At 51.4% G+C, this 16,883-nt stretch overlaps 1 protein-coding gene across 1 annotated transcript; it reads left to right on the top strand.

Annotated features, from left to right (window-relative positions):
• The first annotated feature begins 402 nt into the window (after nt 1-402).
• On the top strand, nt 403-15,466 carry FGF16 (fibroblast growth factor 16). Its single transcript, XM_074277513.1, has 3 exons — nt 403-1,299; nt 8,934-9,037; nt 14,477-15,466. The coding sequence occupies exons 1-3, from the start codon at nt 1,023-1,025 to the stop codon at nt 14,720-14,722; spliced, it is 627 nt and encodes a 208-aa protein (XP_074133614.1). The 5' UTR covers nt 403-1,022; the 3' UTR covers nt 14,723-15,466.
• The last annotated feature ends 1,417 nt before the right edge of the window (nt 15,467-16,883 follow it).

The raw sequence follows: 16,883 nt of genomic DNA, 5'->3' as shown, positions 1-16,883 counted from the left end.
GGGGGGGGTGTTTCAGCCTCGGCCCAACTTCTCCCTCTGGGGCTCAGAGGGTCCAAGAGGTGACTGGGCTCAGAGCGGCCGGGAAATCAGAGCGCAGACGGGGAGGGGGAGCCGGGGCCGTGCCCGGGGCACCAGGTGGAGGGGCACCCTGGCACACGTTCAGGCACGCCATCAGACAATCAGACGCACGCCCCGGTGCCTGGGGACGCCAGCGGCCTCCGCGCACGGGGCTCCGTTATTTCATCAGCAGTTTCAGAAGAACTCGCCAAAAGCTGTTATGGCTCGCTGCAATGTGTAGCTTTTTCCTGCCGTTTTTTTTTTTTTTTTTTTTTTTTTTTTTTTTTTTCATAATAAAAGAGGGAGTGAAGCTCACTCACTCTCCACCCCCCTCTCCCAAAAAGAGCCAAATGGATCGGAGAAGGGGGGAAAAAAAAAACCCAAACCACGCACACCAATCTCGGAGGGGATGCCAGTGAGGTGTGGCTTGTATTTAAATACCCAATATGTCAATGTAAGGGGAGTGAGTGCGGATGTATATAAAGTGGCGTTCTCCTGTGATAGCCGGACACACCGAGGGATGAAAGGCAGCCCGAGATCAAGGCCCAGGGGCCCCGCCACTTTTGTTCCCAGCGCCGTGCAGCAGCCGTCCCAGCAGCGCGCTCCCCGCCGCCGCCGCCGCCGCTGAGCGAGCCGAGCAGGTCCCCCGGCCGGCCACGACTCGGGCCGCCCGCCCGCCCGCCAGCCCGCCCGTCCGCCCGCCTGCCCAGAGGGAGGCCCCGAGCCAGCCCGCCAGCGAGCAAGCTAGAGAAGCCGGAGCCCGGGAAGCAGCAGGGAGCTCAGCCCCAGCTCCGCAGCCCTGCCCGCTCCCCTCGCCCCTGCTCGCCCTCCGCCGCTCCAGCCGGGGAGCCAGCCAGCCAGCCAGCCCGCGGCGCACGCCCGAGCGCGCACACACTCCCGCTCCCTCGCCCACTCCCCCACACACGCACACGCTCCCTCACACACCCCCTACGGTGGCCGGGGCCATGGCCGAGCTCGGGGGGGCTCTGGGCGCCTCTCTGGACTGGGACGTGCACGGCTTCTCGTCGTCCCTGGGGAGCATGCCCTTAGCCGACTCCCCGGGCTTCCTGACCGAGCGGCTGGGCCAGATCGAGGGCAAGCTGCAGCGCGGCTCGCCCACCGACTTCGCCCACCTCAAGGGGATCCTGCGGCGCAGGCAGCTCTACTGCCGGACCGGCTTCCACCTGGAGATCTTTCCGAACGGCACAGTGCACGGCACCCGACACGACCACAGCCGCTTCGGTGAGAGGGGAACGGGGCCGGGGCGGAGTGGGGGGGGGGGGGGCGGCCCGCGCCCTCCTGGAGGCGGCGGCGACGGGGCGGGACGGGCCACTGGCACACCCGCCGCCTGCCTGCCCTCTGGCTGCCCTCGAGGCTGGGAAAGCCGAGCCGAGAGTGTGCCTGCCTGGGGGGGAGGGGGGGAACTGAGTGCGTGTGCGCCGGGAGCTCCGGCTCGGTGCTTGGAGCCCGGACCCGCAGGGTCCGCCCTGCGGTCGGCTGGAGGGGACAGGGTGGCCCCCCAGCCCCGCCGCCCAAGGCCGAAGTGGCCCGCCGACCCCGCGGCCTGCCAAGGGACCTCACCGAAGCAGGTGTAACCCCCGCTCCCTTAGCGGGCTCCTCCTCCTCCGTCGGGGCGGGACCGCGTCGGCTTGCCCGGGCGCTTTGCGGTGCTGTGCCCGTTCCAGAAGGGCTACCGCGCCCGGACCGTGCCCGGCACGGGGTAAACCGCTGAATCGATGCTCGGCAATCGCTTCGATCGATCGCTCCATGTAGGCAGCTTCCCCCAGACTCGCGGCTGGAAGTGGCGAAGGCGGGCAAGGGGAGGACGGGGAAGGTGCCGGTATTGGCTCCGCGCCTCGGCCATGGGGGAGCCGCGCTCTGCAGGGTGGGGTACGAATAACCCGCGACTCACGGGCACGGCGGGAACTTCCCCTCCTGGCGACACTGCCCAGAGACGGGGCCCGAGCCAAGCTTTGGGGTAGCGGGTGCCTCCGGCTCCGGGCCACTTCCCACCGTAGACGGCTTGTAGCCCTCCGGGCCAGGGCCTCCGGGGCCGGCCAGGCCTCCTCCCCCTGCGACTCCAGACACAGGTATCTCTCCTCTGCCCGGCACACGGGATGGCCCCACGGCTGCCCAGCTCATGGCAGCTTGTTCAAAGGGCACAGCCGCCTGTCTCACATACAGAACTAATTACACATTAATATAAACCATGTCCCAGGATGGAGATCATTAGGTCTCTAAACAAATGTGCTCACTCCCTAGCAATGTGGCCATTTTTATTTTCAATTTCCTATTCTCCGCAGTGCTAAGTCATTCCGCAGGTGCAGTGACATCCAGCCCAAACTTCAGGCCCACTAAACCCTCTTTCCCTTCCTAGCTCTCCGCCCCCCCCCCCACCAGGGGAGGAGATGACCCTAGCCCCAAGCCAATGCAAACTGAAGGATCTTCCTAAGCCTTCGGACGTTCCCCCTCCCCCCCCCCCTCAGTAATCTTTCCTGCCAGACTAGAAAAGTCAAAAAAGCAGGCACCGTGAAGGAGCGGAGGGGCACAGCCAGCAGGGGCTGAGGGCAGGGCCCAGCCTGGAAAATGGCTTTGGGGACAGGGCTGGCCTGCTCGGAGCAGGCAGGAACCCTAATGAGGCCTATGTCATCTTGGAAAAATGCATTCTGAGCTGAAGTAGAGTAAGTTTGGGGGTGGGGGGAGTTCAATAGAGGGCTGCAGGTGTCTGTATAAACTTTCAGCAGGTCCCTAAGGGGGAATGGGAGGGGGTAGGGCCCTGTGCAGGTTGCTAGCTTGGCTCTGCTCTCCCCCCTTCTCCAGGGGAGGGAACCCTTCCACCTTTGCCCCCAGGACCGGGATTTTTTTTCCTCAGAGAAGGAATAGCCTGAGGATTCTGGGTGGCTGGCTGCTGTTAGGAGAGGGAGAGCCTCCCAAGCGGGCCGAATTTAGGGAAGAGCCCTCAGGCTGCCTGCCTGGAGGGGGCGGGAGCCTCGCTTGGGAATCCCCAAGGTCAAAGTAAACGCTGGAGAGTCCTTGGTCTTTAATCCCCATTTCATCCTCTAAGAGCCACCTCTCATTCTTTTCACCTGGGGATTTAAAGGGCAAAAAAAGTGGGATTTGGGATCAAAGGACCTGAGTTGAAGTTCCAGTTCCACTTGAGTATTCTGGTGAGCTCTTGGCCTCAGTTTCCCCCTCAGCAGTGGACTACAGGATTCGAAGGGTCTCTTTTGGCTCCAGACCAGCAGCAGCAGCAGATCTTTCCCTCCCCCTCTGGTCCAGCTTACCTCTTAGCTCTTTTGACCCAAACCTCTGCCCCAGATCCAGTGGGCTTCGCCTCTCCCTCAGCAGATGGCTGTATTTCCCACAAGAGCAATGGGAGCATGGCTCCGAGTTGTCCTGCATCCACCTCCCCTGCCGACTTTGAACCTGCCACAAACCCAAAGCTCGGTTTAGCTTGTAATGCCTGCTGAGGGGGAGCTGGGGCTTTGGAGCCCTTCCCCCACCCCACCCCGTTTCCCCCCCCACACCTCCTTTTGGACTTAATCAGGCTGAGTATTCAATAAATCGAAACTTGAACATTCCATAAGTGTTTTAGCAGTCAACATTCCAGCAGAGTAAAGGAGACCAGACTGAAGATATAAAATATTATAGATTTCGGCTTTGGGGGAAGGGGTGTAGTCTCCAAAGGCCCCGTAAAGTAAATAGCTATTTGTTGTAATTGGAGAGCAGGGCCCCCGAGGATTACCCTGGAATCCGAGTTTGCAGAGAGAGCCCGGCTCAGCCCAAGCACAGCCCCGACTCCAAGTAATAACGTGTTGGCACGGGGGACCGGTTCCCCATCTGTATTCGGTAGCCAGGAGGACTGAGATCGCCATCTGGCCGGCCCGTTCTCCTTGGACCCAGCCTTTCCAGTGGGCACCAGGGGCCTGGCAGCTGGCGGGACAGAGGGGGTTCAGGCTGCTCTCTGCCATCGGGGCACGGTGCCAGGAGCTGATGTCGGGGTTTGCCCAGCGGCCAGCGCCAACCATTCTGGCACCGGGAAAGGTCAGAGTCCCTGGGGGGGGGGGGAGACAAGCGGCAAACCATGCTGCCCTGGCTCCTCCATTTTCACCAGTTCTATAGTGCTTGAAGCATACTTTTCTCTGCAGTGAGCCCTGAGCTAGGTGGCCATTGGGCATCCCCATTCCCATATCACTTTGGTCCATTCCAACAAGCACTTTTAGAAGCACCTACTATGCGCCACGCACTGTACTAGGCCACAAAAAACAAAGCCTACTTTCTACTAGAGAAAAACTACGTTCACCCAGATAAATAATGGCAAAATTAAATCATTTGGGGGTGCTGGTGGGGGGAGCACTAATGACAGGGAATTACAAAAGCACCTGAGCTGAGCCTTGAAGGGAGCCTACGGAATTTCAGGAGGCCAAGCTGAGGAAAGAGAATGGGCTAGCATAGGGAAGGGCTTGGATGCTAACATGGAGGCTGGAGATGGAACGCCACAGGCTAGGCGCGATAACATCAAGGCCAGCTTGATTGCAATGTAGGCTATCACGTGGAGAGCCTGTAAAGATGAGTTGGGGCCAGAGGAGGAAACTGAGTTCCAGAGAAGAGAAGGGGTTGTCTTCCCTTTCCTACCCCTAGTCCGAAGCAGAGTGTGCACTTGAACCCAGGCTTTCCGTTTAGGAACACTTGGGTTTCCTGGAGGCTTCTCAGAAATTTCTGGGATGATGAGTCTTTTTGCTCTGTATGGGGAGGGAGCCCGGATCATTAGTGAAACTCTTGGATGAGCATCGTTCTCTTGTTCAATGGGCATGGCCACGATTAGCCCTAGCCATAGGTAGATGGCTGGATTCAAAGTTGTACCAAGAGGTCCACTCATTCTCCAAAAATCCCTCCAGCAAGCCAACGGTCTACAGCCAAGGGTCATTTCTCCCTGGGAAACTTCTTTGGATAAGGTGTTATTGCAATAACCCTCTCCCCTCCCTCATTTTAACATGGATTATTTGTTGATCATCTTGGTGAATCCAGAAGGAAGAGGAAACAGGTCAAAGTTTTGATTACGGAAGTAGATGAATGGGAAGAATCATAGCAGTGAGATTTTGAAAGATTGGAGCTTGCTGGTCCCTATCCTCAGTTTTAATAGAAGAAAAGTCCAGATAAGGGACACAAGGTCACAAGGGAAGGAATTAGCAGAATCTGGACTTGAATTCAGGCCCTCTAACTTCTAGCCTTTTTTTTTTTAAAGTTTATTTGATGCCTTTTGTTTGTACAGCACAATCATTTCTAGACCTATTCCCCCTCCCTCCCTGCCAAACTCACCCCTCCCTCATTAAAAAAATAATAAGTCACTCAGGCAAAATAGTTGCTACAGCAATTGAATCTGACAATGTGTACAGACAACATATCCAGAGCTCTTTCCACTTCAGTCTGCAAATGCCCTGGGCCTGGAGGGTCACAGGCCTGGCTGTTGACAGGGAGTGCTGGAGATAAACTTTACCCACTTAGCAACTTTACCCTGTGACACCTACTTCCAGCTGAAGCTCCAAAAGGAGGGAAAGGGCTTGTTCCCTGCTGCATTCCTGCTGGTCCAAGTGCCAGGAATGCCTGTCCCATCATCACGTGCCTCTCAGCAGGCCCCCCCTCCGGTAGACTCCAGCTAAGAGGAAAACTGGCAAACAAACATGGCACCCAAAGACAGCCGGGCATGGGGATTTCAGGAATAGGGAGAACGGGGACATGGAGAAAGTCCCGCCTGACAGATCCACACCTGTAGGATTCAATTCTATTGACTGATAACTGAACCTGAAAGGGGGAGGGGGAGAGAGTGACGAATTTAGAGTCAGAGGATCTGCTCTTTGCTGTGTGATTTTAGGAAAGGTACTTCCCCTCTGGTCCTAAGTTTCCTCCTCGATAAAACGATGGGGTTGGATTCCTAGACTATACAAAGACATTCTGAAATTAAGGCTAAGGGAAGCCTAGTTTTAAAGCTGCAAAGGATCCTAGATGTAGACATCATGATCTAGTAGAAGCCAGCCCAGCACCTTACAAAGGAAGGAACTTGGCTCCAGAGAGGGCAAGTAACTTGCTCGATGCCACAGGAACATAGGTAGTGAGTGGCCTAGATACAATTTGACTTCTCCTTTTGTTAAAAAGTATGCTGAGTTATGGGTAAAAGCAGTACCCTTTCTTCCCTCAGCCTTAGAATGGCAGAAGATTGGAGAAACCCATGGATACTCATCCCACAGTGTCCTTGCAAGCAGCAGAGGAGGGGATTAGATGACCTCTGAAGGTTCCCAGTGATAGCAAAGACTTCCTAAGTAATCAGCAGAGCAGGGTCAGCCAGGTTCTTAGGAAATAAAAACCTTGGCAATGTGGACCCCCACAGAGGTAGTTTTATACAACTACAGGAGATGCCTGTGGGTCAGAGTGTAGGAAACTGACCTAGCCTTCTGAAAATGTGGAACAAAGAGAGACACATGACTGTCCGATGGAAGTGGATCATGGAAAAGCCCATTCTGCTTACCTATCCTGGACCCAGAGGCCTTTAACAGTGACAGCCTCAGCCCAAAGCCCCATTTTGAAGTTTTGTGTTAGCCCTGACTTCCTTCCCTCACCCCCAGCCCCCACCCCCGTTTTCCTCTGTTCCCATGCTCTCAGAGCCTTACTGATCTCTCCACCTTTGCTTTGCTAGCTCTGAGCAAAAGACAGTTATCTCAGGTTTTCCCTCCCTAACCTATGTCAACAGAAGCAGGGATATATTTATTTCCAAGTCTCCAGAAAGAGACCAAAACTTAGAAATCAATCTGACACCTCCCATTTTCCTTTTAGCTCTGAATTATGAGCTAGATTCTCCCAGAACCTAACATTCCCCCCCCCAAGGTGTTCTGGGACGGCCACTTGTCAGTTCTCAGGCAAAGGGTGAGCCTGATCACTCGCTGGCTCTGTGACCTTGGCAAATACCCTGGACCCCGGTTTCCTTCCCTATAAAATGAGGTTATCTTTCCAAGTCCTTTCCAGCTCTAATAATGGTTAATTGCTAGCCTTTATTTAACAATCAAAGGTTTGCAAAGCATCTGACATTGATCTTCCCAACATCCCAATGAGGTAAGCCTTGCTGTTCATCCCCATTTTACAAATGGAGGCTAACACAGCTAGTTAGTAACTCAGAGCTTCCTGAGTCCCAGTTGCAGGATTCTATCCATGCTGCAAATAGCAGGCAAGCATTCTCTGTTCTAGGCTTCCTGTGAGCCCCGGCACTTCCCCCCCTCCCTCCTACCAACCAGTGTCTTTTGGTTTTGTTGACTGGAGTTAACTGGAGGGCCAGGAGGGAGAGAAATGAAGCAGAGGCTGTCCCACAGGAAGGTGAGCCAGTGTTCTGTGCTCTCTTAGGAGGGTAGAAGGAAGCTGCGGGCTGAACCCTTTCTTCTACGAATTAGCTGAGATTCTTCACCACCCTGATGGCCCTTTATCTTCTTTAGAGTGCCCCTGGACAAGGATCCAGGCACTACTCAATGGACTGGAGAGTTCACTGATCTTGTGTAACTTGTCCTCAGTTTCCTTAACAGGCAGTGGAGCTAACCCAACCTCCTAAGAGCCTTCTGCCCATTCTCTTGACATTTTAGGGAATCTGGTGGAGTGTGGGGTGGGTCATCGGTCTCCCTTTTTCGTGGTTTTTCTTTCTTTCATGGTTGGAAATCCTCCACAGATATCCTTGCTTCTGCTCTTCCTCCACCAGCTCTTCATGCTTCACTGGGCAAAGCCGAACTTGAATTCTTCATGTAATTCTTAGCTCACATTCAGAATCAATGGAGGAATGTTAGTGTTAAAGAGATGACCCTTTGTTTGAGGAGAAGTTCGGGGTCCTTAAAAACCTTGCCTTCCAGCCCCACCTTTACTCCTGTTTAATGTAAGGCCCAGGCTATCGTCCATATAGGTCCTAGATATATATGCCAACAGGCAAACCGGGTTCTTGGGTAAGGCATGTATCAGAATCTGTATGACAATCAATCTTCATCCACTTGTTTTCCAATGTATGTATGGCTAGTCGGGCTGAAACTCTTGAGTGACTATGAGGCTCTCAGATGAGGCTTGGCAGTGTTGTGGGGCTTGATGTAATCAGTAGTGTCATCCACACACATCTGGAGGGCCTACCGGCAAACCTTTTGCACTTGGGCTGTGCCAGACATCCTCTGAGATAGTGCCAAGGACCTCCAGGAAGGTCCTCCCCTGACGCTAATAGAAGCAGAGGTTAATCAAACAAAGCTCTTTAATTGTGGTATCTCGCAAGAAACTATATGACTTTGCCACATGCACGGGAGACGCCGTGTCATGGGTGAGCATTTTAAGGTGGCATTTGGCTCTTGAAAGTTGGTAATTGGACAGTAGAACGTGGGCTTCTCAGTATTTGGTTCTGAGTGTAAAGATGTGCTTTACTGTGAGATGCTTTTGGTGCAGATTTGCCTGCCTCTCTCCTTTTCCTTCAGTAAAGAACACCTTCAGTGTGGTTTTAGGTTAGAGATTTCAGAATGTTGGGAAAGGAAGCAAATAGGTCACAAACTACTGATCGCTGTTCCCATTTTATAGATGGAGCAACTGAAGCTGGAGAGGCCTAGGCCTTGGCGGAAGGCACACAGAGTGTCTTTGCTGGGACTAGCCAAGGCTCTTGAATTACTTACTGCCTATGACCCCTTGGCCCAAGGCTGGCTCTGCCCTTCCCTGGGCATGCCCACTCCCAAACAGAAAACACTTTGGCCATGTAATCTAGATATTTTAATAATGGAAGGGAAGAAAGATCTGGGAAAGGAGGAGGTGGCTCAGGGTCTGTGTTTCTTCTTGACATCATTAATGGCGACTGTGTTTTCCCTGTCCATTTGTAGGAATCTTGGAATTTATCAGCCTGGCCGTGGGACTGATCAGCATTCGGGGAGTGGACTCAGGCCTGTACCTAGGGATGAATGAGCGTGGCGAGCTATACGGCTCGGTAAGTTGAAGATCAGTGAGGCCTTCTGAGGCTGGGCTAGCTGGAAGTAGTAGAAAATTCCAGGATTGGCAAAGGAGTGGGATGATTCTCCCGAAGAGAAGGCAAGAAGATACCTTCCAAATGATTTGCTCAGGGCTAGATATTGACTTTCCATTAGTGACACAAGGAAACATTTTTCAGGACACATTTTTTTTTCAATGAATAATCCCTTAAATAGTCAACAGAAATGCTTTTCCAAGAATCAGATTGGTAGCTGAATCTGGCTTCCAATCCTTCCATCCCAGCCCATCTTCTCACAATAGCCCTAAACCTCAGCAAATCAGTGAAGAGACACCCCTACAGCAACCCTAGGGCCTTTATTCTTCCCCATTCTTCCACTAGTGCCTCACTTGCCAGTTCGAATCAATTGAATCATGGGATGTCAGAGCCAGAAGGAATTTCATTTAGCAGCAGAGAAATCTCAGGCCCATAGAGAGTCTAAACAACAAGCCCAAGGTCACATAGGTTGTAAAAAGTGAACCTGGGATCCAAACCTAAGCAGGAGGAGCTGACTTCCCTGGATTCCCCATCAGAGCCACTTAGGGCTCTGCTCCCCGGTGAATGACCCTTCTGCTTATCTGCCAATTAAACCCATCCTAGTGGGTGCTGATGGGTTAGTACTCCTGTGCCAACCCTTTCAGTTCTCATTTTTAACCTTAACAGGAGCCCACAGGAGAGAGGGTGACTTAATCCAAAGGATTATCTCTTAAGAGGAAAGTGTTGGGAGATGAGACTGGCTGGTCAGAGAGAGAGTTAGAAGCAAAAGAAAGTCACCATAAAGAGGATTGGACTGGGACGCAGGAGACTCACGTTCGAATCCTGGGTGTAGTTTGCTAGCTGTGTAACCTTTGCAAGTCAGTTTTCCAAATTTCACTTGGCTCCTTTTGGAAAGGAAAGGAAGCAGCTGGATTGTGTCATCTCTCAGGGTCCCTTTCAGCTCCAAGATCTCTGATCTAACTTGGGGAATGGGCCGACTTGTACCACTTAGACCGCTCCCAAGTCTTTCTATGTATCAAACTTCCTTTAGTTCTAGAAATTTCCACCATCACCAACTCCTCCTCTGCCAGCAGCGGAGCCTGTAGAACGGCAAAGAAAGGGAGGTGGCAATAGTTTCTCCTCCTAGAAGTGAACAGCCTAAGAGTGGGTGGAATGGTGGATGAGGCACACTGCTTCTGCCCCTCCAGAAATATCTGGGGAAGCTCCCCGGGCTGCTGTCCCCCAGAATGAGCAGCTGTCTGCCAAACAGAGACTCTGTGAGATGCAGGGAGGATCTTGAAGTGGAGATCGAAGCTTAGCTATGTGACCTTAAGAAATTCACTTTACAGACTTCTTCGTGCCTCAGTTTCCTTCCATGTAAAATGATGGAGTTGGATTTGATGATGGCAGTCTAATTCTAAGATGTTTCAGAGCTTTAGCTGGGAGAATAATCCAGGCCTGAGTAGGGATGGAATTGGAAGGGAGGCTGTGGCACAGAAGGCTGTCAGCCAAAAACCAAACTTTCTGGGGATGCCCTTAGGCTCTTCCTTTCCTTAAGGCCTGCTGAGACATTCAGAGCAGGGGAAAGTGCTATGTAGTTCCAAAGCAGAACTTTTATTCTTGTCCTAAAGCTTTTTCCCTTCTGCCTCCCACAATTAGAATGACCTGGTACAGGGAAAGGGGAGACTGATGGCCATGCTGCTGGACTATCCCAGAGAAAAGAGTCCTAGTTTCAGATTTAAGGCATCTTAGGGGGACTTCTAATCCAACTCCCCCATGTTATAAAAGCGGACACTGAGGTCCAGAGAAGGGACACTGAGGGACCTGTGCAGGGCATGCATCTGGCAGTCAGCATAGCTGAGATTTGCATCCAGGCCCGATGGGTAGTCCAGTGCCCTTCCCGCCACTGTAAAGTGCAGAAAGAGAGCATCAAGAACCCAATACTGGGGACTTGGGGCCAGTACAGCCAGACAGTATGTAGGGAAGTTGGCGCACCCATTCAAATACGAGGGCAGCAGGTAGCAAATGCCTAGCTCAGCCAAGCTCGGCAGAGAAGTCACACAGCCCTTTCCTTGATGCCTCAGGCTGAAGGCACAGGCAGGGGCAGTAGCAGAGTGGATCCGTATTTAGTTTGGCCTGATATCAGACCAGATCAAAGCAATACCAAGAGAATATAGAAGAGATTTATTAATCTCAGAGCCCAGGAAACCACTCACAATAGAGGTCAGTAGCAACATGTCACCGGCCTAGGCACAGGCAGCACACCCACACGTTGGGTTCCTTTTATAATAATGTTTGTAAACCAGGAGATCAGGGAACAAATGGGAGATGGAGCTTAGCTAGGTTTTGGCAAATGCTTTCCCAAGTCTCTGATGCTTTGCTTTTTGAGCAAGATAGAGAGATCTGGGTTCTGATAGAGAATTGCATGTATTTGAGACTGATTGAATGACCCGCCAAACCATAGTCCATCATGGTCCCAAGCCTCCTGGGAAGGAGGTCCAGTACAGTGTCCCAAGACTCTGCTTTTACAACCATCATTGCCCCATGACTTGAAGGCATAGAGGGCATGCTCATTTCATCACTTACTCTAGGTCCTCTCAATTTAGACACCAGGCCCCTGAGAGGTGACATGCCCAGCCAGCTCTTGGGCCAGCTCTCGTCTCTTGAAAGGCAGCCTAATGTGGCAGAGTTGGAAATGAGGGCCACCAAAGTGTCCCTCGAATCCCTGAAGACCACAAAGTGACTCAGAAAACCCACATGTTTATAGATTGTTTTTTTAAAAAGCAATTTTTAAATACAGCAACTTATTACAATTGGATAGGAACTTCACCCTCATCTGGTTATGGCTACACTCTGCAGAATCCCTGGGGTGGTGAATGGTGAAGGCTGACCTCAAAAATGGGGAGGCCTTTTTCTCTGACATCCAGAGGCGTGTCACTTCCAGGCAGCCCTTAAGCCTCTAGGTTGCAGAAGAAGTGTCCTTCTCCATGGGTGGAGGAAGCCTCTTCACTTGGAAACTGTGCAATATCCAGGAAATCACACATCCCAGCTCCTGGCCCTAATCTGTGCCGACTCCAAAAAACACTTCCCTGATTTGGATTTAAAGCTGATGGTTTTCAAGAAAAAAGGGAGGTGGGTAATGATCACACCCATTTCCGATAAAAGAAGAGAGATCATCTACTTACTTTTACCTCCTCCTTTTGAAGAGGAAGGAAACTGAGCCCCAGGGAAGGTAAGGAAGTGCCTAGCTTAAAAGCAAGCTGTCAAAGGCAGGTCAGCCAATTTGAAGGTCAGTGCCGCTCCAGCTGTGTGATGTGTCACCCACCCCCTGGGTTCCGGGCATCAGAGAGAGGCAGGCAAGAACTGGGGACACCCTAGCCAGAACTTTTATGCCAGCCAGAAAAGAAAAGCCTTCCCCTTGTTAAATTAGGTGCTTTCATTTCTAATTTCCATTCCAGGCTGGAGCAAATCCCTTCTATAGAGACCTTAGCTAAATTATATCCTCCTTTTGGGTCTGTTTCCTCATTTAACAAGATGGGGCTGGGCTAGATAATCCTTGGGGATCCCTCCAATTCTAACACTCTGGTCCTGTGACCAGCTTGGGCCCCACAGTGCCAGATGCCTTTAATGCGAGGGAGCCAGCAGGGCAGTCCCCCTCCCAGACCTCCTGTCTCCCAGTATGCCTCCCCTTCCCCCACCCTACTTGGAGTAGGACATTTTTTCTTGACATCTGAGAGATAGGCCTGTCCCCAGCACTTGGTATCACTGTCCTCTTCTGGAATGGCAGTCACATCAAGGCTGAAAGGATAGGCCTGTTGGGGGAGACCCAGGGGCCTGCAGCCCTCAGCCATCCAAGTTGAGGTGCTTCCAAGGGGCCCTTCATTGGGAGAGATCATAGCCCACCTCATGGGAGCCTTATTATAGGTTTGAGGCCGCGCCACCCGTCGGCCCGTGGGGTTGGCCAGAATCTCGCCGTTCCTAAGAGACCCAAGCAAGGAGAACCCAGAGGGTGGCAACGGGGCACCCGAAGGCTGGTGGATGTCCTCAGCTGGCAGGGGCTCGGGGTGAAGCTGTGACATCACAGGAGTTAGAGCTGGAAAGGTGGACTTTAGACAAGAGAACGGCCAAGCCGAGAGAGACTAAGAAACCATAGATTCCAACCTCATTTGCTACACAAGGAAGGGGAAACCCAGAGGAAAGAACGACTCGGCCAAGATCCAGCAAGTCTCTAATGAAGGCCATTCCCCCATTTACCTTCAGTTAGACCACTCTGGTGTTTCATACCTATCAGTATTATGGGCAGTGCCTCTTCAGGTCTCAGGCTTCCCGAGTCCCTTGCGCTGCAGTTCATCAGGTTTCTTTTCCCACATTTCTTTGTGTGATAAAGAACAATAGTAAGTTCCTCTCAACCATTTATAACTTCAGATACCCCTGGCTTTACTAGTCAGGCAGTTAAAAATCTAGCTAATCAAAAGCCATGTGGAATCCCACCCCTTTCGTCCCCACTCCCAACATCTTTTTGGTCTATAGCTCTAGGCTTGTGCTCATTGGTTGGGAGATGATCATGCTAGAGCTTGAAGGGATCTCTGCCAGAGGTGTCCCAGTCCACTGCCCAAAGGCATACTGGGACTAAGTGACAAAATCAGCACTTGAACCCAGGTCCTCTGGCCCTTCTGCTCTCCCTCCCTTTTGCTACATGGGCTTTCTCTGGAGAAAAAGGAGATTCCTACCCGCAATCGACATGTCTGGTGATTGATGCCCGGGACAATCTCATTTCCAGGAAACCCTGCCCAGCCCTGACTCTGCCCCTGTACCCAGTATGTGGAGGAAATAGGGCTGCCTTTCAGCCGAGGCTCAGGTCAGTTCCCGTTCAACTCCGTGGGCCACGTCGCCCTCCCTGGAGCCTAGATTTCCTCAACTAGAAAATGGGAGTAACAAGCCCTGGCTTACCTCCTCCAAGCTAGCAGAAAGAAAGTGGAAGTCACTGGAGCCTTGGGGGTGATTTTCATCCTCATATTTATTCTAAGCTCTTCTGTCACTGGCACCTCGGGGTGAAGGCTATCAAGGTCCTCGAATGAGGGTGGGTTTTTAGAAGAGGGGGTGAGGGAAAGAAATCAGAAAAGAAGTTGACAAAGCAAGGGCAAACCGCACCTTTATTGGAAGCGAAGGCCAGGTTCTACAGGATCCTTTCGTTCCTTGTACCTGTGTCTCCATAGCCTAGTGCGCTGCCCGGGGCTTCGTATTAGTTTGTTGCCTACGTGCTGAGCGAATGACACATTACATGGCAACATCCATCCCTTTGTCTCTTGCAGTTGGGCTGAGAAATGTTTCCTCAATTCTGGGGACTCTAGTGGATAATCTAAATGGCTCTGCGCCGTTGGTGAAGCAATTAACGGGCTCTACCTTGTTTTCTCCCCCTCACAGAAGAAGCTCACCAGAGAATGTGTTTTCCGGGAGCAGTTTGAAGAAAATTGGTACAATACGTACGCGTCCACCTTGTACAAGCACTCGGACTCGGAGAGACAGTATTATGTGGCCCTGAACAAAGACGGCTCACCTCGAGAGGGCTTCAGGACTAAGAGGCACCAGAAGTTCACCCACTTTTTACCCAGGCCCGTTGACTCCTCTAAACTGCCCTCCATGTCCAGAGACCTGTTCCGCTATAGATGATGTGCCTGGCCTCTGTTTCCCCTCCCCCTCCCCACCGGTGGTGGGGCCACAGTTATGTCCTTGAGCTCTATACTCATAGCCTTTCAAGTCGTCCTTTTTAACAACTTCGATAACAGAGAAGCACTTAAGTTGAACTCAATCCAGCCGAGCCCTTGTTGTTGAAAGTGTATTTACAGGTTGCGGGGATTTGGGGGTGGGGTGGGGAGAACTAGGGTAGAGGAAGGGGGGGTGGGGATAGGACCTGCATATCAATCCCAGAGGTGGGGAAAAAAGCAATTGGGGGGAGGGAAGGAAAGGGAAGGGAGTGGAGGGGAAGGGAGGGCAATGAAGGGGATTGGGGGGGGGGGGTGCGTTTCCCACCACACAAACCACACAGACACCTTGACACCAAGCACATGAAAGAAGAGCCCAGAGCTTGCCGCCAGCTCCCAAATCCCTGGGGAGCCAACAGCCCCGTATGTAGGAAGAGGGAGGAGGGGAGCAGGAAGGGAAAAAAAAAAAAAAAAAAAAAAGAAACAAAAAACCAAAACTATGAAGATATCAGCATGAACGCTGTGCAGAAGGGCTAAAACTATTTATGAAATATGCTATTTATTTTGTATGTTTATTTATTTCAAAAGAATTTTATTTTTCAGAGAGATGTTATGATTGGATTTTAGTCAGAAAGAAGAAGGTCCTACTGAAACACAAAACAAATGAGTTTTTGACGGTTTCCTGGCAATAAAATCGACTTTATGATGTGGATTGCTGGTGACCTCATTGATTGGCTCACTCTCTCGGAGAGGTCAACTTCCCTTTCCTCTCCAACACCTTAACAGTGGTGTTGACTGGCCTGCTTAGAGGCAGGTGGACCCATTACTCAGTATTTGTCCAGTGCTGACTGAATACTCAGCCACGGCGCTTGTGTGACAGTCACTATCACTAGCTCTGGCTTCAGTGGGGAGGGGGGCAGGGCAAGAGAAAGAGCAAGATCCTCAGCCCCCTGGTTTTCCTGACAAAGGCTCCTCACTGCCATGATCACTTAGCCAATACATGGCAGTCTGGACAATGAGACCCAGGTCTCCAGGAAACAAAAGAGACCTTTTTATGGATCTGTTGCTGTTTTACTGCAAAATGGCCACATGAACCCTCTAGGGGCCATTCGGATTCTAGACCTAGGGCCAAATTGGGAACATAGAGGGCTCTTAGTGTCACTCCTTCCACTAGTCTCTTTGTTCTTCAGACATTTTAAGAGCCCCTGATAGGTCTCACTTTTCATTGTGGCTGGAGGAATACGAAGATAAATCAGATGGGGTCCCCTAGATCTTGAGAAATACATAATCGCTTAGGAGAAATGGGAGATGTACACAGTACACATATAAAAACATTATGAACACAAGAGAAACAGATAATGCTATGGAATCGGGCAAAGGATCCAATCCCTTCAACCTGGAAGGGGATCTGACTATCGGTCAATGAGGAAAAAAAAAAAAAGAGTCAAGAACGGGGCTAAAGTAACCATTGCTTTGGCAGTATGGGGGCCAGAAAGATCAGAGGCAGATTGTAGAGGGCTTGAAATTCTGGGTCGACTTTGGTCTTTCTTTGGAAAGGCAGTGGAGAGACAAACAATAAAGTTACTTGAGTCAAGGGAGCAACACGGGTTCTTTCGGCTGTTGTGATGTTACAGTGAGAAGCGACTAGCCGGTTGATAAGATGGTATTGGAGAATGGGTTTGGAGCTTCTGGATCACAACTGGAAAGTGGAATCTCTAGTTCCTGAGAATGAAATTTCGTTCTGTTGAGTTCAATGGGGAGTCATCAAAAGAGACTAACATGGATGCATAGACAGCTCTCTGACCAACTTAATTTTCAAAAAGCCTATATAGAAGATGGGGGAATCAGGACAAGTACCAGACCTAGAACAAAACCACCACACTATCTACTAAGAAGGTCAGGAGTACTAGAAGTCAGATTGAGCAGGGATTGGCAAGGAAGGCCAAGAACAAATTACAGGGTGGGGAGTTGTACTGGGGAAGAAAGATCCAAATAGAATAATGGGGGTAATAATAATTGATGGAGAAAAGGAAACAGTTACTCAGCTCTTACTTTCTCCTGCTCAGGAAAAAAAAAAGGGAGGATGTTTATCAAAGGTATATATCCAGGCCTTACAAGGGTATTTCGTA

The sequence above is a fragment of the Sminthopsis crassicaudata genome, chromosome X, assembly GCF_048593235.1.
Source record: "Sminthopsis crassicaudata isolate SCR6 chromosome X, ASM4859323v1, whole genome shotgun sequence".
Taxonomy (NCBI): Eukaryota; Metazoa; Chordata; class Mammalia; order Dasyuromorphia; family Dasyuridae; genus Sminthopsis; species Sminthopsis crassicaudata.
This window is presented reverse-complemented; position numbering and strand designations above follow the sequence as displayed.

Bases quoted from the DNA above. Each gene is read 5' to 3' on its own strand.
- FGF16 (XM_074277513.1), top strand. From the start codon at position 1,023: ATGGCCGAGCTCGGGGGGGCTCTGGGCGCCTCTCTGGACTGGGACGTG. The intron at 1,300-8,933 runs GTGAGAGGGGAA...GTCCATTTGTAG, and splicing joins ACACGACCACAGCCGCTTCG to GAATCTTGGAATTTATCAGC. The intron at 9,038-14,476 runs GTAAGTTGAAGA...TCCCCCTCACAG, and splicing joins GTGGCGAGCTATACGGCTCG to AAGAAGCTCACCAGAGAATG.